At 41.3% G+C, this 25,095-nt stretch overlaps 1 protein-coding gene across 2 annotated transcripts in view; it reads left to right on the top strand.

Moving 5' to 3' along the window:
* LOC133407941 (neuroligin-3-like) overlaps positions 1-25,095 on the top strand; it is a 186,886-nt gene that overhangs the window by 23,640 nt on the left and 138,151 nt on the right. Inside the window, exons 2-3 of one of the 2 annotated variants that reach the window (XM_061686304.1) lie at positions 18,098-18,761; positions 19,676-19,735. In XM_061686304.1, coding sequence (XP_061542288.1) covers positions 18,290-18,761; positions 19,676-19,735 — 532 coding nt within the window. In that variant the 5' untranslated portion in view covers positions 18,098-18,289. The remainder of the gene's footprint in view (positions 1-18,097; positions 18,762-19,675; positions 19,736-25,095) is intronic. The other variant, XM_061686303.1, reaches the window with a different exon arrangement.

The raw sequence follows: 25,095 nt of genomic DNA, 5'->3' as shown, positions 1-25,095 counted from the left end.
AAGCACTCAGTGTAGCGCTTCAGTGCCTTTTTGAAATGACACACAGCATAGTAAGTGTTCAAGATGATCAGCTCTTCAAAAGACTGGCTTTGTGTGGTTTATTACCATATACTGTATGTGTTTGTGTTTTGGTCTCTGCAAATGACGCTTCGTATGTGATCTTATTGTAATTAAAAGTATTTTCCTTGCAGGAAATGTGCTCCTGTTTGTCAGCATTACCATTGAGAATATCATCCTTATCATCCAATTTAAATTTATAGTCTATGCTTTTTATTTCTCGCACTTTTATCACATTAGTACAACGGCCATCCTTGATATTAACTATGTAGATGGTCATTCAGGCCAAGGACAAGTGAGCGTTCTTAAAGACACACTCAGTAGTAGCCACACTTCAGCTGATGGTATATAATGCATGACCAATGAACATGGTGCTGTCATTTGGCGCCATCCATTTTCAACATCGCTTATCCTGGTTAGAGTCGCGGGGCGCTGGAGCCTATCCCAGCTGACTTTGGGTGAAAGGCAGACTACACCCTGAACTGGTCGCCAGTTAGTCGCAGGGCACATATAGACATGGACAACCATTCACACCGTCAATGAGAGGGGACTGAACCCACGCTGCCCGCACCAAAGTCAGGCTAGTGTACCACTACACCATCAGTGGCTGACCTCAATTAACTTGCAGCAAACCTCCCAGTGCAGGTCCCTGTGTTTGTGAAGTGTTTATACAGTAGCTGCTTCAAAAAAATGGCATCCCAAACGCAACACAGTTCTATACTCGTCCACTCATCCAATCAATGTTCTGTGCTCCACATATTGCGAAACATTACCGAGTTACACTGAGTGAAAGGTTATGATTCTTGCTCAATAATTGATCAATATGCATTTAAGTGAGGTCTCTTTTCCAGGCAGTAACAAGCAGGACAAATGAGTTCAGGAGCAAAGAGAGCAGCATGAGTAATACACAGCAAGTGGCTGTCATAAACATTGATTTTCTCTCTATATGTAGAAATTTGCCGCGACTATTCCGTACACATGCAGGAATTTTTATAAGCGATAAATCCCAGGACAGAAAAAAAATCCATGCGCCTTTCTGCTCTAAGCCAGAACTGTATGTCAAGGCTGCCATATTGCTGTCCTAACAGTAGTGAAGACCTGCGTGACATACAGTGGGTACGGAAAGTATTCAGACCCTCTTAAATTTTTCACTCTTTGTTATATTGCAGTCATATGCTAAAATCATTTAAGTTCATTTTTTTCCTCATTAATTTACACACAGCACCCCATATCGACAGGAAAAAATGGCACTATTTAAATTTTTGCAGATTTATTAAAAAAGAAAAACTGAAATATCACACAACCATAAGTATTCAGACCCTTTGCTCAGTATTTAATAGAAGCACCCTTTTGAGTCTTTTTGTGAATGATGCAACAAGTTTTTCACACCTGGATTTTGGGGATGGCGGCACGGTTGTCGACTGGTTAGAGCGTCTGCCTCACAGTTCTGAGGTCCGGGGTTAAATCCCCGGCCCCGCCTGTGTGGAGTTTGCATGTTCTCCCCGTGCCTGCGTGGGTTTTCTCCGGGCACTCCGGTTTCCTCCCACATCCCAAAAACATGCATGGTAGGTTAATTGACAACTCTAAGATGCCCGTACGTGTGAATGTGAGTGCAAATGGTTGTTTATTTATATGTGCCCTGCGATTGGCTGGCAACCAGTTCAGGGTCTACCCCGCCTCCTGCCCGATGATAGCTGGGATAGGCTCCAGCACATCCGCGACCCTCATGAGGAGAAGTGCCTTTTTGCCTCACGTTTTTTGGATACTGTTGCCTTTACGGATTGCCTGCTTGTGTACCGACCTCTGCCCGTTTATTAACCCTCAACTGGTTGCCAGCCAATCGCAGGGCACATACAAACAAACAAACAAACAACCAACCATTCGCACTCACATTCTCACCTACGGGCAATTTAGAGTCTCCAATTAATGCATGTTTTTGGGAAGTGGGAGGAAACCGGAGTTCCCGGAGAAAACCCACGCAGGCACAGGGAGAACATGCAAACTCCACACAGGCGGGACCGGGGATTCAACCCGGGTCCTCAGAACTGTGAGGCTGACGCTCTAACCAGTCGGCCACCGTGCCACTTTGCAAATCATGTTCAACCTATATTTAATTGAATACACTACAAAGACAAGATTTTTAATGTTCAAACTGATAAACTTGATTGTTTTTAGCAAATAATCATTAACTTAGAATTTTATGGCTGCAAAACGTTCCAAAAAAGCTGGAACAGGAATTTAGGGATTTCATCAGCTACGGTCCATAATATCATCAAAAGCTTCAGAGAATCTGGAGAAACCACTGCATGTAAGCGGCAAGGCCGAAAACCAACATTGAATGCCCATGACCTTTGATCCTTCAGGCGGCATTGCATCAAAAACCGACATCAATGTGTAAAGGATATCACCACATGGGCTTGAGAACATCTCAGAAAACCAATGTCAGTAAATACAGTTCGGCGCTACATTCATAAGTGCAACTTGAAACTCTTCTATACAAAGCAAAAGCCATTTATCAACAACACCCAGAAACACCGCCGGCTTCTCTGGGCCCGAGCACATCTAAGATGGACTGATGAAAAGTGTTCTGTGGTCCGACGGGTCCACATTTCAAATTGTTTTTGGAAGTTGTGGACGTCGTGTCCTCCGGGTCAAAGAGGAAAAGAAACATCCTGACTGTTATGGACGCAAAGTTCAAAAGCCAGCATCTGTGATGGTATGGGGCTGTGTTAGTGCCAATGGCATGGGTAACTTACACATCAGTGAAGGCACCATTAATGCTGAAAGCTACCTACAGGTTTTGGAGAAACATATGCTGCTATCTCAGCAACGTCTTTTTCATGGACGCCCCTGCTTATTTCAGCAAGACAATGCCAAAGCACATTCTGCACGTGTTACAACAGCGTGGCTTTGTAGTAAAAGAGTGCGGGTACTAGACTGGCCTGCCTGCAGTCCAGGCCTGTCTCCCATTGAAAATGTGTGGTGCATTATGAAGCGTAAAATACGACAACGGAGACCCCGGAGAATGGGAAAGAATTCCACCTACAAAGCTTCAACAATTAGTGTCCTCAGTTCTCAAACGTTTATTGAATGTTGTTACAAGAAAAGGTGATGTAACACAGTGGTAAACATGACCCTATTCCAGCTTTTTTGGAACGTGTTCCAGCCATAAAATTCTAAGTTATTGATTATTTGCTAAAAACAATCAAGTTGATCAGTTTGAACATTAAATATCTTGTCTTTGTAGTGTATGCAATTAAATATAGGTTGAACATGATTTGCAAATCATTGTATTCTGTTTTTATTTATGTTTAACACAACGTCCCAACTTCATTGGAATTGGGGTTGGAGTAGGGCTGAGACGGAACGCTCTGCACGGAACAATATCCATTATGGACCACGGTTTTTCGGTTTTGCATTAGGACTTTGCACTTGCGGCGAGTTAAATAACACAAAACATGGCTTTTATGTGGTTGCTGGGTTCCACCAAATTATCAGCATGACTGATGAATTTTCTGTATCTCACTAATATATTTGTTTGCCTCTTGCGATAAAAAAGCGCAAAACCCTTTTGAATATGGGATACGAGCTGTTGGGTTCTTGTGTGCAAAACCACAGAGAGGAAAAGCCCTGCTGCGATCCTCCTCTCTATCCCTAATTGAGTGGTACATTAGTTATAATGTATCACAGTGATACAAACAACTTGTTGCTTGTAGTCACCACAAATGGAGGAAAAAAAATAGATATGTTGTGCTATTGTTTAGTTTTGTTCAGATGTTAGTGCTTCACTTTATGTTGCTGATCAATGTTTGTCAAAGCACATTCTTTTGTATGCACTAGTTCAAGGGTAAGAAATTTAATAGCCATTTTATATTTACCGCAGCTAAAATAAGTATTTAACATGTCACCATTTTTCTCACTAAATATACTTCGAAAGGTGCTATTGACCTTAAAATTTCACCAAATATTGGGAACAACCCAAGTAATCCATACATACAAAGAAAGTAGAACATATAAGCTCAGAAATTAAGTTGTGTGTAATAATGTGACATGACACTGGGATAAAGTATTGAACATGCCAACTTGGTTATAGGCGCATATCTAAACTTCGGAAAGTTCCAGTGAGCACAGTTGGGGCTATAATACGTAAGTGGAAAGCAAATCATACCACCATAAATTTCGCAAGATTTCTGACAGAGTAGTGCAAAGAATAATCAGAAGAGTTGTCCATGCACCAAGGACCACCTCTGGAGAGCTTCAAAAAGACCTGGAATTAGCAGGTACTGTTATCACAAGAATAACTGAACTGGTTAGCACATCTGCCTCACAGTTCTGGGGACCGGGGTTCAAATCCCAGCCCCGCCTCTGTGGAGTTTGCATGTTCTCCCCGTGCCTGGGTGGGTTTTCTCCGGGCACTCCGCTTTCCTACCACATCCCAAAAACATGCGTGGTAGGTTGATTGAAGTCTAAATTGAATTGAATTCATTGAATGTGAGTGGGCGGCACGGTGACCGACTGGTAAGAGCGTCAGCCTCACAGTTCTGATGACCTGGGTTCAATCCCCGGCCCTGCCTGTGTGGAGTTTGCATGTTCTCAACGTGCCTGTGTGGATTTTCTCCGGGCACTCCGGTTTCCTCCCACATCCCCAAAACATGGATAAATTGGAGACTCTAAATTAATTCTGTATTTGTTTTTAGCGGATATAATATTTAGCCTGCTCACCAAATTAGTTAATTAGCACGAGTAGAGTATGATAGGAAGGCTATTAGTTTTGCACATATCCAGTCGTAAAGCAAATTATAAGGCAAATTAAAGTTTTGACCTCATGATGGTTCTGCATTAAACAGACAGGAGATCCCTGAAGTCATTAGGACTAATCCTCTGAAGACCAGGGCATAATTGCACTGTAACCCATCTTGTGCAGATATTACACAAGATCAAAGTGTTGGAACGACCACTATTTCTACAGTAGTCATGTTGTGCCCTCATCAGCCACAATACCAGCACAAGCACATATGTAGAGAACCAATGCAAGAACTGTACTGGCAGTGTCAACTTAGCCTTAACATGTTTTGATTGGCACTTTCTGAGGTATTCATTTAACAATGTTTAATGATAATTAATGATTTTATAAAGATCAACGCTTGATTGTAGACTATATAGTCATACAATTAAATTAATGTGAATAGATTATTGTTATTGTCAATTACTTGGCCATTTTTTACTAAACTACTCATCGCATGGTCATTCTTAAGCCACAGCTGTGTTAGCAACGTACCGTAACTAGCCAAGTAAACAATTGTAACGGACACACCATTAAATATGACACCCAGCAACCCCCAGTCACGTGCTGTTCCACATACCTGCCTCGGCTGCCCCGCTGAGCCAGTCTGTGTACACAAGTCATCTAAGGCCTAAGCCTTGTCTACTTATTAAAGGAGAAGCACGGGAGATTTAACTTCCCATACGGATGCTAAATGAATTACCAGCCAGTCCGCAGGAGCTCGTCAAAGCTGAGACACAGACACTGGTTTCTCACTCGGATGCTAAGTTAACTAACTTTCACCCAGCCAGCCTGAAGAGTCTCACCAACAAAGACTTATTTTTTTGGGACACTAGCTTGATGACCAAAAAGGTGAGAAACCCACTGTTCGGTGGCTCCCCATGAAACAACAGTGACATTTGTTCCTTCTGTCTGGGACAATGGATGGAGCACTAGCGACACCCACAGGCACAGAAAGCTACTGCAACTCCGGAGGAACTAATCCCAATCCGCACCGAATTTGAATGATGTATGATATTTTAAGAACTTTACATGAACGTTCCCAGTGTTACCATCACAAGAACGCCACTAGTGATTGTATTTCTGCAAATTTGAATGTCTGATGTCAAATCTGTTTGTCAACTGAACCATATGAGATGTTTCACCCCACTAATATTAGTGTTCTCAACAACCACATACAATTGAAACATTCATTACAGGAAGTAAAGAGGTGTATCACAATGCAAAGCTGGAAAATGGTCGCGTTATCCTAAATGCAATAATTAATATTTAATCCCACTGGTTTTAAAATAATCCTAGGATGGAAAAGTAACATTAAGAGGCAATCTATCCTTTGGCCCCGGGGTGCGGGGGGGACCACCCCATTTTGGCTGGGCATAAAGGCCGGAGCCCCTCTTTGTTTGAGTGCGCTCGTTTGACCAACTTGCTGAAGACTGGCTCTGCCAGGAAACCCCACCTCTCACCACAAGATTGGCTGGCAACCAGTTCAGGGTGTACCCCGCCTCTCGTCCAGAGTCAGCTAAGATAGGCTCCAGCACACCCGCGACCCTAGTGAGTATAAGCGGTTCGGAAAATGGGTGGATGTAATAGATCCCGCCCTGCAAATGGCATCTGTGGGAGCTTCGATAATGACTATGCCATGCGTAAAGCCTTAATGTGTTTACATAGGGCTCGATTATAGGCACACCTAATACTGAGCCTGTGGTTTCTCTAAGAATCCCTGTGGTCTGCTTGAATGATAAGCTACTTTCAGTGTTTATTTTTTATTTATTTTTTAATCGATGCTGTACTCTGCAGTGAATCAATAGGAGTTGCAATGAACTGTTAAATATGTATTTGTCTTTTTTAAGCATTGAGTTGTTTTCCTTCTAATTGAGTCTTCTCGTTTTGATAAATACCCGTTCTCTGTCATATTGTTTCTCATAGTGCAATACGAGGGTGCTGTTGGGCATAAAGCTCTACTGGGGCACATGCCCCTATACTAAACACTTTGAAAATGTCAGCAAAAGCATATACTGTGAGACATAAACAATAGCAAGTCAGTAAACTCAAGTTGGTTTATTATTTCAGTATGAAAGTTAGGGTTGGGCATCCAGAATGGAGAACTGATTGGAACCGGGACTAACTAATCGTTCAAATTTAAAGATTCGGTTCCCAGTTTCGATGCCTAAAGTCCGCCGACCCCGGAGAAAAGTGTGGAAAACTAACGAAGAACAACGCGCAAAAAGACGTGCTTGTGCACAACGGCGGCGGCGAACAAAAGTGTGCCTTAAATTTCACAAATTCAACCTTAAATTAATGACCACTCGCCTCAGTGCAATGCTTGGATTAAGATTATATTGTGCAAAGGAGGCTTTCACGATGTGTGGAAATCTGACGTGCTCCCTCCCACTCCGCACCTCAGCCTACACCGCGCAGAGCTTCAGTGAAGTCAACTCTCAGTCAGTTGGGTGAGTCAAAGAATAAAATACGTCTTTGCCAACAATGAGGCAACTCACAAGGTAAATGGTTGGTTAGACTTTTGCACTGATGGTTTTTAGCGGTTATTTTAGTCTTCAAACCAACATAAGAGCTGATGACAGAAAAAAAAGATTAACATTGAGCTAAAACTTCACCAAATGTCAAACTACCAACTTTACATCACAATGAATTGGGACAAAATTCACATAAACGTTGTCTCGCAGTATCACAAACGCTAAACCTGTGCCTCATCGGTGGGTAGGTAAAGGAATCAACGGTTTATAGCATTTGGTTCCATTAGTTTTGTTTTCAAAATTCACCGGTGTCGTGTGGAGTTACTTTTCGTGCCAAAATGCTGATTTCCGGTGCATACCCTTCAAAATAAAAGGCTACAACCTTAACTTTTAGCTCAAACATTACTAAATGAATATTAAGTGAATTGGGTTAGTTCCAAACACATCGCCTTTTAGAAAAAACACACAAGGAATTTTTCTCCGGTAGTTGGAGCCGCTCTAGTACGACAACAGACAGTCGATTGACAGAGAACACTTTTGAGACATAAAGACATTGAGAAAAACAGTCACTGAGGGACTCAGCTCATTTTTACTGGGGCATAGCGACGCCCCTTGCAAAATGCTCATACAGTAAATTGTCTGACACACACACACGCACACACACAAACACACACACGCACCGACATGGTCATTCAAGAGAAAAATAGATGTTACACAGAACAGAGTGCCTCTATTTGAAAATTCTTGATCACATCAGTCCAAATCATTGAGTCCAGGGGCACAAACAGTTGTTTCGAGCACCGTCAGCATCTCACAGTATGGCCATTATTCACTTGCTGAGCAGCCACAGAGTTCATCTCAGTGCCTAGTATTTGTCTTATTTGTCCCACCTGGATCAGCTAAATCCATCCATCCATGCATCCATGCATCCATCCATCCAACCAACCATCTATCTGCTTCTGATACCACTCATACTGATAAGGGTTTGGGTAGGGAGGGCTAAAACCTGCTCTCGCAGACTTAGGGCAAAACAGGCATATGCACCCTGAACTGATCACCTGTCAATTGTAGGTAGAGCAACCTTCAATTACCTTACCATATCTCAATAACTTGTCTCACTAAGCAAGTACAGGTTGTGCAGTCAATAATTCAACCAAAATCTTCAGTAAAAATACCAGCTCTAAGTTTGTACAAAACTTCAGATATCAAACCACCGTCATATATGACATCAACATTGGGAGGCACTCGTTACTGCCACCCATTGATGATCGGCCAGAGGTGCGCATTTGACGAATATGTCACGTACACTTCGAACTGCTGTTTTGAGAATAAACCAAAACCAAATCTCCGCCAGCACCCGCCACGTTGACGATTGTACAGGGGGGCGCACTCAACGGGCGTCCATAAAGTGCATCAACTTGGACATTGTGTTTTTGGAGGGAAATCTCTGCCAGCAACCCCTTGCCCCTCCAACCCCCCTTTGACAATCGGCCAAGGGCCAATTGATGGTACAAAGCGCTATCCGGTCAAGGATGCCTCTGACGTTTGTTCTTGAAACATATTTACGAACTATATCTCACTATTATTTCCAATTGAGTACATGTTTTTGAAATCCAAACAAATTAACCCTATAGATTCTTCTGTACCAGTGTTGTAGTTTTTGGGCAAGTAATGGAAGCAGGCCATTGAGCCAGAATGAGGCTTATGGCTGCCACAACCTGACCATGCCAGCATCACTGTGGTGATTAGCAGTCAGAATGTGGTGCATGTTTGTCCTTGATTTGATGCCAAATCTTCTTAGCTATAATGATTGCCGAAGAGAGGAAAGAAAGTGAAGGCGAGGGTTCATGGGCCCTCACCCTGCTGGTATAGTGTCTCTGATGCCCAGCAGGAACTCTCCAAAGCCACAGTTTGGTTTTGACGTTCTAATGTTGTTATTTTGCTACATGCAGGTCTCCTCGATTTGAAACGGTATGTTGGTGTTAATCAGTCCAGTGAATTTCTATGAGGAGCATGCCTGTAAGAGGAATGCTTGAGTGCATGTGTACATTAATTATTGATTTTGCTGTTTTGAAATCAATGTCTGTCTGTTTGAATGAAACACGTGCCTATTTGAATGAAACACGTGTTAGCCAAGAATTCATAGATATGTATTCTCCGTAAAATCGACACAGGGAGGCCGCAGAGCAATCCCTTCATGATTGAAGCTGGTCTCAAAGCGGTGCCCCGGCTCTCTGGCTTTCTCTCTGCAGTGCACATTGCAAGGCGAGAAGCTAAATTAAGTTTTTGCTGTTGCCTCTCACATTTTAATGAGTTCAGCAGAGGTAACATTCTGATTCCTCTGGTTCCTGTCTTTCTGTCTCTTGTCATTTGTGTAATGATGCATCCAGCCTTGGTTCTCACTAGAAGCGTTTGTAATCAGTGATTACAAACTCTCGGGTCACATCGGTTCACTTCATTTCAAGTTAGATGTTCCCCAGAAATAATGTGGATGGCTTTATTTGAAACTTGGTACTATAAAAGAAGGTGTGGTCATTCAAGAGTGGGGAGACTGTCAAACTGTATTTACCCAGAACCCTTTTCACGTGTCCGTTTCAGCTCGTCTCCAATGCTTGTGGAGGCGTAGGTGTATAATCGACTCATGTTTTTCTGCAATTTACAGGTGTCTATGTTGAACATCAATGCTGTGGTGGTGGTATCGAGGAGAAACATTGTATTTTCTGGGATTTATACTGCTGTAAAAAGGTGACGCCTCCTTTGTGATGCTGTTGTTTTGGCAAATCGTTTTCTGACATAATAAGTAAGGAAGCAATCTTGTCTTTGTGGGTTTTTATTTCAAAAAAGAAGAAATCTTTGCAGAGAGAGGAAAAGGTACAAGTCGTCACGAGTCGTTACCCCTTACTGAAGTCCAAGCAAAAAAAATCACCTCCGTTATATAGAAGTGAAAGAGACAGAGAAGAAAAGCAAAGCAAAACGATTATCTTTCTCCAGCTGCACTCAACTTATCTTTATCGTAAAACAGCTAGTAGTCACAACTTGGCAGGGAACAACTAGTATGCACAGCATGGCCAGAAAACAGCTAGTTTAACCTCAGAGGTTCCACAGAGCTACAGCTCTGTGGAACCTCTGAGGTTAAACGCATCTGTTCTGGGATGTTGCTCAATCATTTGTTGGTATTTCAAAATATTTTGTTTTTCTTCATATAACTTTTATCACCAGGAAGATTCTTGACTGTTGAATGAGTGTAAAAATGGATAATGTTTTTAATTGGCTTCCGCTTATGCCATGCAACTTCCAGTGCATATTGTTATTGTCTTTCCTCCTCTGCTCTTCTCCTAACACCACTTGTGTGGCTGAACAAGCGAAAGAACGGTAAATCCTTTGACGTCCATATTTTAGAATATGTGTACGTAGAAAAGAAAAACACTCTTCTAGCATCTTCTAATGCGCACTGATCTGGGGTCATATGTGTTATGCTGAGGTCTCTTTTTGCATATTTAGAGGCATTGTTTTCTGGAAAACTGTACAAGTGCCTTAGTGTGGAGTCACTTGCAGTGTACAGTATGTCATTGCAATTGTCACCATTCATGCTAATGATAGCGACGGCACACCTGCCAACAACTAAATTGAATCTAATTAACTCAAAGTAAAGTTTTGCAGCTCTTCCTCATATTTAGCTGGGCTTGATGTACATTGTATGGCGACAAAATTGGGATTTGTTAATCCCATATGGCCCTGTTCGAATTTGAATCATGACAGCGTCAAGAGAAACAAATGCATAGAATCAAGCCTCTTCTATATAGGGATCACAGATAGATTGATATTATATATTCTTTCAACGCAAGCCTGATGTCATGGCACTTCTACTTAAACAACAGACCTGAAAGGAAAAAAACAAAGAAAAGAAAAGCACGTGCTGTACATTAAATTATCAGTTACAATGCTACATTTTGTTATGCAGTTGTTTATGTGCATTTTAGCTGCATGCACATGTGTGTTGTCTCAGGAGTTTAGTAAATGTAAACAATGACGTGGGAAATGATTCACTTGAAAGAAGATCAGATAATCAGATGCAGGAACTTTATCTGAACTGGGCACTTGCAGTTGATCTGCACTATAAATCAGCCTTTTTCCAACTTTACTTTCAAATGTATTGAATACAATTTTAGTTTATCCCCTACATTCTTTTATCAATAATTTAGCCCTGGACTGAAAGGCCTCAGGTCTTTTTGTCCTGACTGACATTGATATTATAGCTCATGACCCAACTCGCAGTTGAGGTGCCCTTGACCAAAGCTCATAACTCCTCCAATGACTCCGATGTCACCAATCCAGTGTCTCTTTGAGTTTGCCAAATGACAACAAAAAAGATCTTGATTCGGAATAAGCATGGAAAGGAATTGGACCCTCTGAATGCAAACATATCCTTTTGAGATCTGAGAATTTGGGAGAGGGGTTTGCTTAATGGGGTGTACTCGCTGAAGTGCCGTGTTACATTAAAGGCTAATAACCTCCCTTGCATTCAGCACAACACCCCCGCTTCCTTCCTCAGCCCACATCAACTGGCCTAGTCGTATTTATTATGGGCAGCAAGGCCATGGTGATGAGACGATCAATATTTCTGGGATGATGAGGGAGAACTCGAGCAGTCTTTCCCTTTCCCTCTGTTCCCCCCTTGCCAGTGCTTCAGCAGGTAGAGATCAAAGCACCTCTGAGATGCTGTTGGGGAGCGAGGTGGAGGGGGGAGACTGATGAAGTCCTTGCTGCTGTGTGTCCTCTAAACACACACACTCAATCACACTGTCCTATGTCCTTGCAATGTCCTGATTTAAAATGGTTTGACCTGATGTTTTTTTTCTCAACCAGAGGATTTTTTCCACCTCCTGTTGCAGTTGTAGTTGGAACTGAAAATCAGTTTTTCTAAGAACACACATAGACACGCACAAATGAGCCATAATAAAAAGTAGCAGATACCCTTCGCCGCAGTAACAGAAGAAACATCCTTTAATACATCAGTCCAGAAAATATTCTCTTCATAGTCTATGAGGTGTCCCAAGAAGACTTATTTTTCCCAAAAGGTGCCACCCAAAGTAGAGACCAACGAAATCCAGACATTTTGCAGCTCTTACCTTTTTAGTACTTTTCTCTTTTAACTGTGGCCTGCAGTGCAAACATTTCTTGAGTGAATGTGTAAATGTGAAATATTATTTGGGCTACACTGTAATATGAGTGAGTGAGAGGGGAGTTAAAAATCACAAGGGAAGTAATCTTTTCATACAGTTAAAATTTTCATCTTCGTCTCAAATTGTGAGCAGCCACCTAAGACTTTAAACTTGATACAATTTGAACCCAAATACTGGAACCTAATTCTGTTTGTGGGTAGGTTTCCTAATTAGTTAATGTTGTTTAGATACTGCTCATACTGTAAACGGCTCTGTATTCAAATATATGTGAAAATGAATACTACTGTTTCTGCGATGAATACAACAATGACTATTACTACTACTACTACTACTACTAATGCTACCAGTGTTGTAGCTGAATGAGTTAGATAAATGAAAGTTCTTATTGTGTTCATATTTTAGGCATTCATGAACTGAACGAAGTGCATTTCTGCCTGATAAACGTGATTGTGAATGTGATCGTTCTGGCGTCTGTGAACGGTTTTTGAGTGTCAGCTCATTTTTGTTTCATAGAGTGCCAGGTTTACTTGGAGAGTTCCAAGAGAAAACCCATCTAAACGCACTGGAAATACGTGTTCATATTATTTGGCAACGCCAGCCACCAACATCGTACGACCGCATGCGTCATCAAAAAGCGATGCAAAAGAGACTTGCTTGCAACTCACAGCAGCACTATGATGGTACGGTATCTTCCTATTATAATTTTCATGAATTGCACGTTGAGTATTGCACTTTGAGGTATTTCCTTTGTTTCCTACCTCAGCCTGGTTCCTACCTCAGATTGTATTTATTTGCACATAAAGGATTACAGTCCTGCTTTTGTTTTAATTCCTCATAAAAAAAAAAAGACCATTCAAGCAACACATTTTTCCTCATGTTTTTTCGTACTGTATGGTGAAGCTGCAACTAGTTGCTAGTTTGCACTGAATGGCTAGGAACAATATATAAAATATGGCAGGATTTTGAAGTTAATTGCTCGCAGCAACATATCGAAAAAACAAACTGAACTAGTTCATTTTTGGAACAGTGAATATATGTGTGCATATATATATATATATATATATATATATATATATATATATATATATATATATATGTGTGTGTGTGTGTGTGTGTATATAATTATAATAATAATAATATGAATGTGATATACTTATGATATATGTTTACACTTCTATACAGATGTAAAATATACACGCAAAATTTTGACAAATTCTTGTTGTTTTGATAGCTATTATTTCACTGCTTTTATTAACGTTTTAGGTTTTTGCAGTGGTTTCATTGCAGTACTGGTATTGTATCGAAGTTGGAATTTTGGTATTGTGGCCACACTAGACATAAATATGAATATAAATATGAATAGTATTGTTCGGTTAATTGAAGACTCTAATTTGTCCCTCGATGTGAATGTGTGTAGTTCTGGTATTGCATTTTATTAGATTACAATGATGTATCTAATACAATATCCAGGGAGAATACAGGATCTATAGCCACTGGAGCAGTGTTAAGTTTCTGAACCAAATAGACATAGATGCATGACATACATTCCATAGTGTTGTAGCCCTGCATCTGTAAACCCATGCATCCATTTCTTATGAAGCAGCAGTCCGCTTGTCCGCTGATCAGCGTGCCACTCGTGTTTCTGCACCACAAAATGGAATTGCACTGCTCTCCTCTGCTTTCTCTGTTATGACCTTGGGCTGCCATAGTCAGCCACAGACATTGGGGAAGCTATAACATCCGTTCTCCTTCTCTTCAACCATTAAACCCCTACCGCATTCCCCTCCCATTACCAAAGCCCAACTAGCAAAGCCACTTCAAATCATGTTGACCTGACCTAGCCGCAGAATTGCATCAGAGACACCGCCATCAGTGGCACTGATCCCTCCTCCCAGCTGAGCAATGAAAACAATCCACATAGCCCCCAAGTCTTCCATCTTCAGTCAGGCTGCTTCTGCCTGTACAGAGGGTGTCACAGCTGCTTCCACGCAGACAGTGGAGCAGGTGCAGCTGGTCACTCCCTCATGCTATCTTCACTTTTGCTGATGACATCATGCTAATTCGATGACACACGTGGCTGGCATAGACTCTTTGTGAATGATGTTCCCGTGGACTGCAGTAGATTCCGTGAGCCGCTGCAAACCGTCAACAAACACAAGGCTGTCATGTCTTGATGCTCTTATTATCCAGGAGTGTATCAAGAGGCTATATAGATACTGTATCCCTCCCCCAACAGTTCTCACTTGGGTGGAAGTAATCATATAATCTCTGAGAGAGATAGCGGCTTTGACGGTTGAGCAAGCACAGCTTCTGGAAATGAAACCATATCCCACTGTGATGAGCAAAGTGCGTGGAGCTCCCCAAAACAGTCTTGTGGTGTTGATTCTGAATTCCTCATGAGGTTGTGTTGAATCTTACCAAAACGTGCAGTATATGCTTCAATGGTACAACCCCAATTCCATTGAGGTTATAAAGGGATGAAGTTATGTTAAACATAAGCAGCTCAGAAAATGGATGGATGGATGGTTTTCTGAAGTGTTCCTGAGCCTTTGTGGTGATATCCTTTCACACTGATTTATGCCGCCTGAGGGATCGAAGGTCACGGTCATTCAATGTTGGTTTTCGGCCTTGCCGCTTACATGCAGTGATTTCTCCAGATTCTCTGAACAATTTGATGATATTATGGACCGTAGATGATGAAATCCCTAAATTCCTTGCAATTGTACGTTGAGGAACATTGTCCTTAAACTGTTCCACTATTTCTTCACGCACTAGTTCACAAAGAGGTGAACCTCGCCCCATCTTTGCTTGTAAATGACTGAGCAATTCAGGGAAGCTCCTTTTATACCCAATCATGGCACCCACCTGTTCCCAATTAGCCTGTTCACCTGTGGGATGTTCCAAACAGGTGTTTGATGAGCATTCCTCAACTTTCCCAGTCTTTTTTTTCCACTTGTGCCAGCTTTTTTGGAATGTTTTGCAGCCATAAAATTCTAAGTTAATGATTATTTGCTAAAAACAATAAAGTTTATCAGTTTGAACATTAAATATCTTGTCTTTGTAGTGTATTCAATTAAATATAGGTTGAACATGATTCGCAAATTTAACACAACACCCCAACTTCATTGGAATTGGGGTTGTAATTCTGGATTCAGCTCAATACAAAATACATTGTCATAGACTCCACCCATGATCAGGATTATGTACTGTGAATTAAAAGTGTTAATTCATCATTTTCTGATGCAATTTTGACTGTATATGTTCAATTATGATAATAAATGAATCCAAAATAAAACAAGGAATGAATACAGCAAAATAGAATACATTTAAGCCAGGAAAACCCATCCATCCATCCATTTTCTGAGCCGCTTCTCCTCACTAGGGCCGCGGGTGTGCTGGAGCCTATCCCAGTTGTCATCGGGCAGGAGGCGGGGTACACCCTGAACTGGTTGCCAGCCAATCGCAGGACACATATAAACAGACAACCATTTGCACTCACATTCACACCTACGGGTAATTTAGAGTTGTCAATTAACCTGGCATGCATGTTTTTGGGATGTGGGAGGAAACCGGAGTGCCCCGAGAAAACCCACGTAGGCACGGGGAGAACATGCAAACTCCACACAGGCGGGGCCGGGGATTGATCCCTGGTCCTCAGGACTGTGAGGCAGACGCTCTAAGCAGTCGTTTACTGTGCGGTGTCAGGAAAACCTCTGTATCTATTTATATCATAAAAGAGATAAAGTATATACTGCGATGGTTTAGAAATAATAAAACCATGTGAGAGACTTGTAGGTGGTGTTGCATTTCGAAGCAGTCAAGTCTAGGGGTGTAATGGTGTTTGTATTCATCACAGTTGGGTGCATGCAGTCATCCGTTAATATGCCTGTGTAGATTGCAGTATCTGCACTCCAAACCAGGTGGCGGTAAAGCACCTTGAACTGTTTGCCAACCGCTATTAAACAAAACACAAAAAGAAGAAAAGTTGGCGTCACGGCGAGTTCATATGAAAATAAGACCCACCGGCTTCATTCACATAAGCTTTATAAGAAAATTTGGGCTTTCCTGTGGAGTACAACAGCAATGGCGATTTGATTGGTGGATCGAACAAGGACAGTGTGTCGGCATTGTTCAATATCTATTTGGTATGTCCGTGGAAACAGGTCAAACATGCTACTGCATATTAGACACTTATCCCCAATGTTTTTAAGAAGCCTTTAGATCTGAAATTGGTGTTTATTTTTCCTGTTGTACCAAACACGTACCGAACCGTGACTTCTGTGTCCTTATATGAATATGAAGGACAAAATGGTGCAACATTGAATTGTATTAAAAAAAAAAAAAAACTATTAAAAGCAGGGCTGTTTAGTTAAATGGAAGGTCTACATTGTAGATTCCATATGTACCTACACTGGTTACTAGGGACATCAGGTGTTGCCAAAGTGGGAGGGTAAAATTAGGTTACCACTTATGTCCAAAGTATCACGTGTTGGTGGATGCTCATGCTGATTAAATAATCGGAACTAAATACGACTTCAAGGTTTGCTGCCTTCTCAACTGTATTGAGCCGACAGTGTAACTTTTCTGGCACATAATCCTTCATCAACACGTAGTCCCAAGCAATGGATGCCTCTTAATCTTCAGATTGGATGTGAGGGGGGACTTTTTCATCATCAGCAGGTGCTCTGTGTGCATGAGTTTCAAAGCATAACAGTCCATCACGTGCATGTGCTTTTGTGTAAGTAAGTGATGAAGATGGGCTCATCTGGAGCATCCTCCCTATGTATGGATGGATATATGCTTGAGCCACAGTTCCTGCAGATGGGAATAATAACCCAGTGATAAGAGCACCCCCAGGAACAGCCATGCTGCTGATGCATTACACTGTAAATTATTCAAATCATCTTTTTGAAGGCAAGACCCTCTCCTAAATTTTGGCTTTTCTTTGTAGAGCAAATGTTGCAGGATGATTGGTGGTGAGGGGTGCTTAGCTGCAGAAATTGAAAATTGATCAGGCAGTGTGTGGGAAGGTGATATCCCAGGCACCACAACTTTACCCTGGGACTTTTGATTAGCGTTTAAAGCTCTGTCACAGGAAGAAGCCTCACTGCATATAGCTACATCCTTCTCTGCCCCTTTTCTCTCAGGCTAGTGGGAGTTTGAATCTAAATTGTTCATACAGTATCTATACCAAAGGAAGAAGATGAAAATGCTTCATGAATTTTTCATCATGTGACTATATTCCTGTGTATGCAGATTACCCCCCCCTCCCCCATTTTTCCTCTCCATGTAAAGTTTGGTTTTGAAAATAGGAATGAGGGAAAAAAAATTGCAGTTGTTGGCTGCCACATATATCATTAGCATTATCAAGCACATCATGACAAGATGTCATGAAGTTAATCGCAACATCTAAGTCACTTGATCGTTTAGTCTGATGGTGGCACTTGCAAGAATTCTTGTCACGTTTATGTAAGCTGTTTTATGTCAGGACACAAAAGCACTCCGGCAGTCAATAAATATAACGGCCTCAAAGTGAAACGAGGCACACTGGTGAGCTGTCAGAAAACTGTCATTAATTCTCCTTTCTTCTTCTTTTGTAGCACGGGATAGAAGATCTGACAAGCAAGGAGAGACCTCTGTGAAGAGGAGCTGCAAAACTGTTTCTCATCCTTTCCAAGCTGCCAGAGTCCAGTATATCAGCCCATGATTAGCCTTCCTGTGGCTAGACTGCACGTCTAAGCTAAAGAACAGGAAAGTTGTATGTTGGTCACTTGCACTCGCTCTCGAGGACCATGTGGTATTCACCGAGGAGAAGTCGTACCCTTTTGCAGAACTGGAATGGACCCCACAGTTGCCCCAGTATCATTTTGTATTTGTGGGTATTAACATTTTCCTGGTGCTTTGCGGCAGTGAGAGGCCAAAGCTACCACCCCACTGTCAACACACAGTATGGCAAACTCCGAGGAGTGAGGGTACCTCTGCCCAGTGAGATCCTCGGCCCGGTGGACCAATATCTCGGGGTGCCATACGCTACCTCCCCTGTAGGGGAAAAACGCTTCATGCCCCCTGAACCTCCATCCTCCTGGTCAGGGATCAAAAACGCCACCCACTTTTCTCCAGTTTGCCCCCAAAATATTCACAACGCCGTACCAGAGATCATGATGCCCATATGGTTCACCTACAACCTGGATATAGTTACCACTTACATACAGGATCAACACGAGGATTGTCTTTATCTTAACATCTATGTTCCGACAGAGGATGGTGAGTGTGTCTAGTAGTCAGGATGAAACAAGTTCTCTCCTCCCTCTCTGTCACTTCTTTTTTTTTTTTTTTTTTTGTATTTTGCACAAGCATGACCTGTTGTCTGGCGCATGCTTTGTCTGTGTCAATCATCTCAACCTACCATCTTTAGTCTTTTCATCAACTCTCCCCCTTCCATGTCACTCTTAAAGGTTCCTCTTTTGATGACGAAATGACTTACAATGACAGAATCAAAGAAGGGAGACATTGGTTGTGCACTTTCCTACCCTCACTGTCTTGACTGTCTCGGGGTTATTAGTGATTAGTAGCTTGTCTTGTAAGCGACTGATCTTACTGAAGGTTGGTGAAATGCTCTGTCTGGTACATGAGAGGCCTGTGGCATCAACGTAACCTATGTAAGACCCTTTACTCTCCTCCTGAAATGGAGGTCTTGTATAGAAAAAAAAAAATCATAATAATGTGAGCCACACATTTCAGATTTGGATGTTATGAATGGCTGATATTATGGCACCAATGGAAAACTGCACATCAAAATGTGCTTGACCTCTAAAGCGCTCACAAATTCAAATGATTCAAACTGGCATTATTTCAATGTGTTATCTGAAAGTATAGCTCCAAATTGAGAAATCTGACCAGCAACTGTTTGGCCTGTAATGGGTCTTAAATAGAAGTGCATGTGAATATGGGCTTCCTGTGTCCCAGGATGCAGCAAATTCATTCTACCACTTAGGAATATTTCTGCAGCACCACCCACTTACTTTTTCAACAGGTCCTCTGTCATTCTTGTTGATGACTAAGGTGTTGGGATGAGGGGTGGGGTGGGGGTGGGGGGTAACAGGCTTGTTGCATGTTACCTGCAATATTTTCCAGAGCTATCTGTTATTTTGTAGTTTTTTTTCCCATTCATTTTACAGTCAAAAGAATATCCAAGGAATGTGCCAGGAAACCCAACAAGAAAATGTGTAGAAAAGGAGGTAGGTAAACAATCCTACATGAAATGTATTGAAAAAAAAAAAAAAACAGGAGGGCGACGCATCCTTCCAAAGCTGCCAATATCACCCTCAACCAAGTCAAAGTTCTAATGGGGATGAACGCAGGAGACACATCATCCTTGACCCGAGTGCGAGAGATGAGCGAGTGCTTGTGCTGCCTTGCATGAGGCTGTGCATGCATGCACTGCTGTATCAAGGAATGGAAAAAAATAAACAGGCCACTAAATAAATGATGCCGTTTGTCAAGCAATAGATGAAGAATAACCTGTATCTTATTTATTTTTCATGTCACTGTATTTTTTTGTCCTTTATTTGTTTTAATCTTGACTGCATCTGTTGATTAAATCAGAGGCAAGAGTGGGATTTTGTGAAATTAGACTATCAAAATTTTAACTTTTGTTATGCAAAGTAATACTTTATTGTATTGTACCGTCTTTCGACGCAATTCTATTTCAATAATTTGTCATGCAAGACACGCGAAAGTATCTCAGACTCAGCCGAAAGTCCAGCTCTTTAAAAAGTATGTTCTCAGAACAATTTAATAGGATAGTCTTCAAAAATAATGCTATGTGAAGAAAACGGCACTATCCCTAGTCCTAACTGTTAATGAAATTGTTACAGAATATATCATAATAACAGAAAGTTTGGGCATAAAAATCCATTAATTGATTAATAGTCATTAATAATTTGTTTGCTTGTGAGCATTTCGTTGTTCAGTTATAATGTCTTGAAGCAATTGAGTCAAAGAGTTTCCAATTTGAAAATAGCAGAGGGGCTGTTGATTCAACTACTGTAGTTTGCGGTCTTAAGGAGAACAAAGTTGAGCAACATTAATGTTGCCTCTGTTGTGGCATAACTCGTTTGGGCAGAATTCTTCTCCTCAATACAACACTGACATCTAAACAGGAGTTCAGAACACTTAGGCTACGTTCACATTGCAGGGCATGATGCCTACGGATTTTTTGTTAATCCGATCTATTTTATGTAGTCGTTGACATTGCTAAAAACAAATGCGGCTTCTACTGTAGAAGTAACGTGTCCGTGACGTCATACACATGCGCACAAAACAGGAATCGCCGTGTTAACAGAAGTACTATAAATATGGCCCCTTGTGTAAGTCTCGTCATGACACACTTGTGGCAATTTGAAGGATTTTGTGCGACTGGAGCCAACATTTTCTTATATTTATCAGTTCTAACGGATCTTCTTTTCGCCACTATTTCTGCTCTTTCGTCCGCCGTTGCCGTTCTGTGGTGTGTCTGTTTTGTCGAACAATTTTGACATTTGTCGCCGTTTGATGATTTGTAGGTCGGCTGAGCGCCCCTTGAGCTTCCATAATGCATTCGGCGTCGCATACATATCCGATTTATATCCACATATGAAAGAGGCCTGGGTCAGATATGAAAAATCGGAATTGTATTATTCACATTGACATGAAAAAATTAGACACGTCACATTGGGCAAAAAAATCGGAATTGCTGCAGTGTGAGCATAGTCTCAGAGAGATTAACGAGATTAAATAACTTGTAAAGTAAATTTATAGGTTTGTTTCTAAATATATTAGACATAACTGAAGATAATTGCTGAAAACATGAAAAGACTGAGAACTATAGTATGTAATACTGAATTGCAGATATTGCATTAAACTGTTTTTCACCATTTGTGTGTTCCTAATTTTTTGGGGCGAGGCTAAAACAGCTGCCCAGTTGGGTGACCAGGATGAGTCCCCGCTCCACCACTATATAATAACAAAATTTAAGAAAATATGTTTGCTATGTTTATTGATAGCCGTGTTTAAATGGCTAATGTTCGCTGTTAACAATACTTTTCTCTATCAAATTTAGAAGACATGTTTTTGCTTTACAGGGACACCAAAGGAAAACAATTGATTAATTAATTGATTGACTTTTCCCCTCGTTGGTCAAGGAAATGTAGTCAAATGCCCATCCCAGCACTGTATAGCCTTCATTTGTCTGGCTTGCCGGAGGCAGTATTTCTATGAGGATGCTCAAGAAACAGCTTCAAGCTCATGTTTTAGTAAAAATGTTCAGCTCACCAGAATATTCTAGAATGTTTAAATATCCATACAATTTCCTCCTGAATGCTCATGAGATCATGTTGCTTTTGACTGTATTAATGTATAGTGTTCCTGTGATATTTCACTGGTATTAAAGCTTCAATGTACACACAGGTATGGTCAAAGATACAAAAGCATTGACGTGCATGACCAGTCCAATTGCACTTTAAAATCACAGTGTAGTGTAAAAACACATGACCTATTCACAAAGTGTGCCTACAGGACTCAATAATTACATTTATACACACCATATCTTGCTCTACATTAATGATTTGGTTCCCAATTTCCATAGAAGCAATAGGCAGTGTGTGGCCTCACTCTGTGCACCCATACATTCTGCTTTGGTAAAACCAATTTTGTTCGAGACAGGCCCTCCAGGCACTTGTGCTTTGGAATAAGTCCCAGATGTGGAATATACACAGAAATATCCCTTTAATATTCCCGTTCCACTTGAATTTTGTTGTTGTTGAATTATCTCCCTCAGATCCGGTAATAGTAAAATGTTTCATGGATTGATTTTATGATGCATTATGATACGAAAAGGTGGTTGTAACATAAGCCCCCTGTTGCCATAAACATGAGGGGTCTCATTTACCCTCAAACCCTCACTTAATTTTAATGTCACTTTTTTTTTTAAACAAGCACGTCTTATATTCTTGGTTTCTGTTGAATTAGTGGTTGAATTAAGCAGAATTTATTCTTCTTGGGTAACAGGAATCAACCTGTGAATCCTACGTGCTTTTAGTTTCCAAAATACAACCTCAATGGTTGACTGAAATAGTTACAATCACTTGCCTACATTTGCATTGCAAACATAACTATATTTATTACAATAGTCAGACTTAAACCGAACACTACAACAGTACTAATAGGGGATTCTGTTTCAACAGTTGCAAAGCTTTAGGCCTGTCGTCTAGCCATACTGCTAATAATATTTTAATTCCCAATTTTGCAATATCTATAAATATGGTCCCCTGCAGGAAAACATGATTAATCCTCAGAAATAAGATCATATGCTTGTTTTTCCCAGCGTCGGCCCTCCCGCTCAGCATATGAAGTACATTTCTTACACAGTAATGCTCATCAAATGTGGAAAAATAGCCAATGAACCCTGAGAAATGCATCTGAGTTGTACGTTTGTTAGGGTTGCTGCTTTAGCTGTCACAATATGTAATCGCATAATATTGGACTGGACCCAAAAGCAGACAGAGGTGGAGGGAGTAGGGGAGAATGGTTTATTAAGAAGTTGCTCCAGGTCGTATTTCCAATGCGTGAGGGTGTTCCGAAGGAGCAAGGAACTGGCAGAAGGTGGACGGGCTTGACGGCGTGGTTGAAGCGGGCAGTGAAGCAGGACACACGGAAGCAATACTGGAAGCCGAGAATAACACAAGAGGATCGGTACAAGTGCGGATAGCCAGATCATCATCTTACAGTAATAATGCGATTCGAGTGCGAATACTCTGGTGCCGGATCCCTGGGTCAGGCAGCCTTAAATACAGGCAGTGATGAGTGCTGATTGGGAACAGGTGCGCAGGCGAGGGGGTAGTAATTGCTGGGGGGAGAGAGAGAGCGGGCATAAAAATACAGTCTATTCATTCTACATATGTTGTGTTAGACAACAATACCTAACTGCATTTCTAATTTATAACGTCACTGTGGATGAAATAGCAACGCTCACCTTCATTGTCGCCAAAATGTGTGCGAGAGATGAACGTTGCGAGCAGGTTCAATTGGAGTGAGTGGGAGCCGAGGACGAGCCAAACATCAAAATATCCGCCTCTCTTTTTGTTTTCCCCCACGTCCCCTTTCAGCTCACGTCAACAATCCAACGCTTAGTGAATTCTCCCTCACAATGATAGTAAGACCCCACATTGGAGGATCCTAACGCGACGTCGCTATGAACGCTTGGCTGAAGCCCAAGCCACAAGGCACCGCGATATCGCCAAGGACAATCAGAGCAAAGCTGTTTTACATATCTAAATTAAGAATAACAGCGATCCAATCACAGCAAAGGTTATTTACATGTTGAATATTATTGAGAAATCCGGTCATCTCAACTGCCAGGTGTAAAAGACCAACTAGAATAGCTTGAAAAAGTGCATCCTAGGCACTTTCAACCCAAATTATCTTGGAACCCCAATAAAAGGACATCCAATATTATGAAAAATAAATTATGGCACCTTTAATGGATCTTTAAGAAATACGAAATTAACACACCATAATTGTCAAATACATCTGTATACCTTCTCTCAGCATGCTGTAAATTATTGAGGGTTGCTTGGAAATCAGATATCAACGCTGCTCTTTGGCAAATTTTGTAAAATCTAACTCTTGGATGTTTTCTACGTGATGACTCCGATATAATTTACGAGAACTAGCAGCTTTTTTGTTTTGTTTGCTTTAATAGCGCGCTGTGTGTCTTAAATAGCTGAGTAGGTTGTCACCGAGGTTATGTGGAGGTGGTCAAATGTGCAAGCTCAGCACTGTAGACCTTCCTGCTCTCCCCCTCTCGCTTATAGTGCTCACGCAGGGCCTTTAGGGCACCAGAGACGGTGACCATGTTTCCAGTAGTGTATTTACATGTGCATTTTGAAATATCACATTAAACCCCGCAAATATTTAATGTGAATGCTGAAATGGTCAAGAAGGAATGAGTCGATTACCATTTACAAAGGTTAATGTACTGTAGCAAGTCATAGCAATTCATAGACATTCTGCAAATATCTCGTTGCTGTCCGATGACAACTGTGACATACAGTATTTGTGACATCTGTTTCACAACAGATATTTCAGAAAAAGACACAATGGATTAATTTGTACAGCGGTGTAAGAATACATTGTTACCACTATACTTTCTGTTTTTCATTTGACTGTTTTCGATTTTAGGGCTAGAAGTAAGTTACATACAAGTACTGTATTTACTGTAATAATGAATTTCCGACTGCCCTTGTCACAGTAAGTGATGGACTACAACTTGTTTGACATATGTACAAATTCAGGTTACTTCCTCGGAGTAGGAATGGAACTCCATCGCTAACCGAGGACCCCCGTTAGCTCTGTGCATTTATTGTTTTAAAATGTTTATCCTTAGTGTCCATGTATGAAAGAAAAGTATAAATTGTCATCAACGGAAAACACAATGCTATCATTGGACAGCAGTGATACATGCCCCAGTATAGGGATGACAAGCTAGCAATCTGATTGGATGCAAGCCTTTTGAAGCAATGTCATGACATCATCTGACCACCTCACCTGCCAGACAAAA

Source organism: Phycodurus eques, chromosome 9 (assembly GCF_024500275.1).
Source record: "Phycodurus eques isolate BA_2022a chromosome 9, UOR_Pequ_1.1, whole genome shotgun sequence".
Lineage (NCBI taxonomy): Eukaryota > Metazoa > Chordata > Actinopteri > Syngnathiformes > Syngnathidae > Phycodurus > Phycodurus eques.
The sequence above is the reverse complement of the archived record's forward strand: the minus strand, read 5'-3'. Positions and strand labels throughout refer to the sequence as shown.